This window comes from Panicum hallii, chromosome 6 (assembly GCF_002211085.1).
Source record: "Panicum hallii strain FIL2 chromosome 6, PHallii_v3.1, whole genome shotgun sequence".
NCBI classification, from domain to species: Eukaryota; Viridiplantae; Streptophyta; class Magnoliopsida; order Poales; family Poaceae; genus Panicum; species Panicum hallii.
This window is the reverse complement of record NC_038047.1, coordinates 33,471,415-33,477,414: the sequence shown is the minus strand read 5'-3', so window position 1 is coordinate 33,477,414 and position 6,000 is coordinate 33,471,415. Positions and strand designations below refer to the sequence as shown.

Sequence of the window (6,000 nt, the reverse complement as noted above, 5' to 3'; positions counted from 1 at the left end):
AGCAATGCAGCCAGTACGTTGGTAGTCAAATGCATGAACTGCAGCAGCAACAGCCTTTCTTTGAAGTTGAGGTAATTTGTATGTTGATTTGTGTTAATTTAATAGCAGAGCCTATCATGCGGGATGCTTATGTATATATTGGTGATAGGGTAATACACAAAATCAGATTTCTCAGGCTACAAACAATCAGAATTCTCAATTACGTACCGGGAAGAAAGGAAAAAAGAAAAGGCAGAGTCCAACTAAGGAGCAGAGCGAACCCAAGGGTGCCGCTCGGACAGCAAACTACAAACAAGCTGAAGATGAGGTAATTTGTTCTGCATACCTCAATGTCTCAAGAGATGCAGTAGTGGGTGTTAACCAGCCGTACAAGACCTATTGGGAAAGAATTACGGAGTACTATAACATGAATAGAGGCATTTATGGGGAACGCAGTCATAACTCACTGCAACACAGATGGGGTGAAATATCAAAATCCACATCAAAGTTTTGTGGTTTCTACGCTGAGGTTGAAAGGAAGAACCAAAGCGGAAAATGTGAGGATGACAAGGTATTTATGATTGGAAACTTATGTGTTATTTCTGATTCTATGTCTATGTGAATCTTTATTTCATCCTGTTTTTTGCTAGATAAAGGATGCACTCCAGCTTTACCAAGGTGTCATGGAAGAATCTTTTAAATTTATTCACTGCTGGTTAATTTTGAAGAGAGAGCAGAAATGGAATGAGTTTCTGGCAGAGAAGATGGTTCCAAAAACAAAACAAGCTCCATCTGCTGCACAAGTTGATCCAAACCAGACTCCTTCAAGTGTGCCTCAATTTACTGAAGAGAACTTTGTTCGACCAATGGGCAGGGACAGTTCAAAGAAATTAAGGGCTGCCAACTCAGCTGCAAGCTCAACAGGGTGCCTTGAAGTGCTTCAAAAGATTCACAGTGATAGAGCCAAGTATGACGCACGACAAGAGGAACTTGTGATGGATGAGTCAAGAGAAATTGCTGAGAGGTACGAGCGGAAGCTGAAAATACAAGAGGAGACAATGAAAATCCATTCGGAGTCTGTGAGCATTCAGAAGGAGTTGCTGTCCAAGCAGGTGGCTATTCAACAGCAAATGTTGGAGCTGCAAGAGAAAGAGCGTACGGATCGAGTGATGATGGCTGACCTAGAAAAATTTTCACCCTGGGTGCGCGAGTTTTACATACAGGAGCAAAAGGAGATAGCAGCAAAGAGGAGGATGCAGGGAGGCCAGTCATGTAGTGCCCATTCTGCTGAGAAATGATCAGTCTTGTATGTTGTGGGTGTGGAACACTTTGTAATTTTTTTTTCATGTCTGGAACAATTGTTTAGAACAACTCTCTTGTGCTTGTGTTGTGTGCATTAGTGCTTGTCATATTGTGAACCTAATTGACATTAAAGAAAAAGGAGCTTCTGCTCATATGTATGTGCTTGTGTTTTGGGCATGAGTCCCACAAAAAGGAGATTCTGTGTAATTCATACGATGCAAGCAACCACATCAAGAGGGCAGCGTTCAGGATGTGGGAGACCCCTTCTGTTAAGTCCATCGGCTGTCCAACACCTGTTGCGTGCAACCAACCACATGAAGAATTTGCACTCCAACCACATGCAATTCTGTACTAGCCAAAACTATATGCTGTTTCAGCACTTCTCAGCACCTTCCAGTTCGTTGTTAGAATTGGTCCTTGTCCTGTGTCCTCAGTACTAAATATGCCCTGCATTTTTTCAATCTCTAAATAAATCAAGCTCAAAATATGCCCAGCATTTGAAGTTACAATGGTTGGCATTATTGATTAAGTTTGTCAGTTGATGCCCCCCAATAAATATGCCTTCTGTCATCAGTACTTCATGTGATCAGTGACAAGGCAGGTCAAAATGAACAAAATGCAAAGAACAGGTAGAAAATCAAAGTTGTAGATTGAAAAGTACATATGACCTCCCTGAACCACTTCATGTGTCGTCAGTACTTAAATCAAAATAAGACTATCCCATAGAACATATCAGCCAACAAAATGGTGATGCTGTCCATAGTACATCTATATACTACTACGATGGCTGCAGTCCACTATGATTCCATAGGTGCTCAACCAAGTCCTCTTTCAAGTTGACATTTGCAGACCTGCATTTGATACGTTTGTGATTTTGTATTAGAGTTTGAATCTCAGGAACATCCCTTGTATTTGATATCCTTGGTTGTGTCCACCCTTCGTACTCTTGTACGGGCAATCCTGGTCCACCCTCGTACTTGGTCCCCATGTTATGCAAGATGATGCAGCATAAAATAATGTATTTCATGTCTTCCGGACACCACATCCTAGCAGGGCCTTTGACGATATGGTATTTACCTGTGAGAGTTCCGAACCCCCTTTCAACCTCTTTCCTATAACTTGCTTGCATAGTTGTGAAGTGCTGCTGCTTGTTGTTCACAGGAATCGGGATACCACTTATAAGAGTGGCCCATGGAGGATATATTCCATCAGCGAGGTAGTATCCCAAATCATAATCATGGCCATTAACTGTGTAGTGTACCGGAGGTCCACGTCCACTTGAAATTGAGTCAAATACATGAGATCTATTAAGAACATTGATGTCATTGCACGAGCCTGGCATCCCAAAAAATGCATGCCAAATCCATAGATCGTAACTGGTCACGGCCTCCAAGATAATGGTTGGTTTTTTGTAGTGCCCCCTATATTGACCATGCCATGCCGTCAGACATTTCTCCCACTCCCAATGCATGCAGTCTATGCTGCCAAGCATACCTGGGAAACCCCTTTGCCGACCAACACTTAGCAATCGAGCAATATCATGAAAGTTAGGTTCCCTAAGGTACTCCGGTCCATAGAGTTCGACAATAGTACGAGTGAACCAGTTAATGGTCTCAAGTATGGTGCTCTCACCCATGCGTATGTACTCATCAAGCGAGTCTGCTGCACCTCCATATGCTAGCATCCTCACCGCAGCAGTTATCTTCTGGATTGAGTGCAAGCCTGGCTGCCCGGTTGCGTCGTGGCGTAGCTTGAAGTAGTCATTTGCAGCCTCGACATCTCGACATATATCTTTGAACATACGAATAGTCATACGAAACCTGAAAAACAAAACAAGTGAATACAACTATATACAAAGATATGGAGCAAACCAGGGAACCGAAAATTTAAGCACCTGCGCTGGAAGTAGTACTCCGGATAAACTGGGTTATCTACGAAGTAGTCGTTCATTAATCGAACGTACCCACTGTACCGGTCCCTAGGGATCACCCTTCTACCAATTACTGAACCTCAGTGCGGTTCTTCCTCCTCATCACAGGCAAAGTGCGTCACCACAGTCAAGGTAATCAGGTCAAGCTCTGTTTTACGCTGCTCATGAATCCTCCGTAGCCGCTTCAATCGACGTTGCAACATTCTCCCCAAACCCTAGCCCCCAATGGGGATAAATTGTCAGCTATTTGGGATTGAAATTGAACCCAATAAACAAGACCTTGCACTGCTACAATGGAACATATCGGGATGGATGTGGAAAGGGGGTACCTGCGCCAAGCAACGCCAGTCGCCGGGAAGACAGCTCGCCGGAGTACGGGACTGTACAGGGAGAAACTTCGGGCCTGACCTCAGCGCAGAGGTGGCGTGGTCATCGCGGGCGTGGACCTCTGATCGAGCGACGAGCTCCCACCCGGGCTAAACCCAGCGGACGGTGGCGCACAGCCGCGTCTCGGCCTCGGGCCTCCCCGTTTCGTCCCTGCTTCCAACACGCCTCGATCCAGATCCAGATCCCGCGTCCAGGCAATCCCTTGCGGTCTCCCCCCGAGACTATTCCATACATGCGGTAGAGGCGCCCGCCGCCTCGTCCTCGACTCCCTCGTCGTCCTCGCTCGTCCGCCGCTTGGGGTGCAGACTCCGGTTCCTAGGTGAGGAATCCCTAGCTTCGCGTGTACGGGTTGAGGAGCTGGCGAAGGTCGCCGGATCACGGGCGTGGACCTCACTGCAGGAGCTGGCGTCAAGGTCGCCGGGTCGCCGGCGCTGGAGCACGCCGTCGCCTTCGCCTCGACGCGGGAAAGAATGGCGGGAACAGACGCGGGAAATAGTGGCGACGGGTGGATGGGAGCTCGTTTACCAGACACGGCTGGACGGGAGGCTCGTAAACGGGAAAAAAATTATCTACATCCGGCTGCAGAGAAGCGGCACTGCAGCCTGTTCGTGACACGCGTCCAGTCCACGCATCTTAAAGCAACGGAGCTCCCAGGCCCATTAACCTCGGCTCGGCTCAAAGAAACAGTTTATTCGTACGGCTCGTTTTCTCGTTTATGCAGAACAGAAAGACACAATCACGGAATAGAAACTAGGGGCCTAGGGCAGAAAAAAAAACAACAACGCAGCGCCGCCGCCGCGATCGTTGCCTCTCCTGCGTTGCTTCGCAGCCATCCGCACCTCCTCCGTCAAGATAAAGGTAATGTATTCTCAGTTCAGAAGTAGCAGCTCTCACACATGTTTTAATTAGTGTAATCATCGAGCACCGTGAATCCATGACCACCATGGCAGGAAAAGGACACGAGCACATGGCAGGACAAGAGGACGTGGCAACACAACCTGGGCTTCCTTCTGCACATGAAAATACCGCAGTAATAATTGAGGATCACGAAGCCAACGAGCAGCGGTTACAATCTCTTATGCTCCCTTTCGCATGTGAAGACTCTGCAACCATTGGTGATCATAGAGCCACTGATCAGCAGAAAACACAGGTAGATTTATCTATTTGTTTGATAATATTTTGTTAATTTACAATTTGTTCATTCTTGATATGCGCAAATATTTAGTACTTATTATACGTGGAAAAGCAGACACTGCACACAACATCATTGACTATTGGTGAAAATGCTCAAGGCGATGACAACACAATCCCTGAATCAATGGCATGTCAGGTAACATGATTATGCATAATATTTAAGATAAACACATTAATTTGTATTGTGATAATATGACTTTGCTTACGACACATTTTACAATAGGCTAATGAGCATGGGCCAACTGTGATTGTTCCTGAAGTTGGAATGTCTTTTGAGTCCGGAGAAAGTGCATATGAGATGTACAACACATATGCCGGTATGGTTGGGTTCAGTATCAGAAAACATGACACAAAGCGTAGAGCGGATAAAACAATGTCATCAAAAGTGATAGTTTGCAGCCAACAAGGGCATGGAGATGCTAGTTCATCAAAGGGCAGTTCAAGGACAGGTTGCAATGCTCGTGTTTTGTTCAGTATAAGCAGAGAGGGAATTTGGACAGTGCAACATGTTGAGCTTGAACATAATCATTATATGGCTAGTCCACGTAAGACACACATGTTGAGATCCCAGCGGCGGGTTATGGAAGCTGATAGAAAACTCATTAGTCAAATACGAGAAGCCGGGATGAAGCCGTCACAAGTGTACGAATTTATGAAACAATTCTATGGTCGTGCTGAAAATGTTCCATTCTTGAAGATTGATTGCTGTAATGAAATTGGTCGCGAACGGAAGAAGTATTTAGAATGCAATGACGCACAAACTTTGTTGGAATACTTGAAGAACAAGCAGATGGAGGATCCCACATTTTTTTTATGCCATTGAAATAAACAAAGAAAATGGACGGATAACCAATTTTTTTTGGGCTGATGGTCAGTCTATTATGGATTACAAATGCTTTGGTGATGCTGTGTCATTTGACACTACATTTCAAACAAACAAATTTGAAATGCCTTTTGCTCCACTACTTGGAACCAACCACCACAAGCAGACAATCATTTTTGGTGCAGCATTGTTATTTGATGAAACTATTCCCTCATTTATCTGGCTCTTTGAAACTTTTTTGACAGCAATGTCGGGTAAGCACCCAAGCACTATTTTCACTGATCAGGATGCAGCCATGGTAGGAGCAATTGCTTATGTATTCCCAAATACAAGTCATCGTCTTTGTCTGTGGCACATTTATCTTAATGCTGCAAAATATCTTCAC

The 6,000-nt window shown here is 45.1% G+C and overlaps 1 protein-coding gene and 1 long non-coding RNA gene across 2 annotated transcripts; both read left to right on the top strand.

Moving 5' to 3' along the window:
• The first annotated feature begins 302 nt into the window (after nucleotides 1-302).
• LOC112898218 lies at nucleotides 303-1,277 on the top strand. Its single transcript, XM_025966587.1, has 3 exons — nucleotides 303-307; nucleotides 457-550; nucleotides 630-1,277. The coding sequence occupies exons 1-3, from the start codon at nucleotides 303-305 to the stop codon at nucleotides 1,275-1,277; spliced, it is 747 nt and encodes a 248-aa protein (XP_025822372.1).
• A 3,349-nt stretch (nucleotides 1,278-4,626) lies between these two features.
• LOC112896513 lies at nucleotides 4,627-5,039 on the top strand. The gene is made up of 3 exons (XR_003229490.1): nucleotides 4,627-4,748; nucleotides 4,848-4,928; nucleotides 5,016-5,039. It is a non-coding gene; the product is annotated as an uncharacterized LOC112896513 (long non-coding RNA).
• Nucleotides 5,040-6,000: the final 961 nt, after the last annotated feature.

What these genes read in the sequence shown, in the direction of transcription:
- LOC112898218 (XM_025966587.1), top strand. An exon ending in GAAAATGTGAGGATGACAAG is followed by an intron (nt 551 to 629) that starts GTATTTATGATT and finishes GTTTTTTGCTAG; the next exon opens with ATAAAGGATGCACTCCAGCT.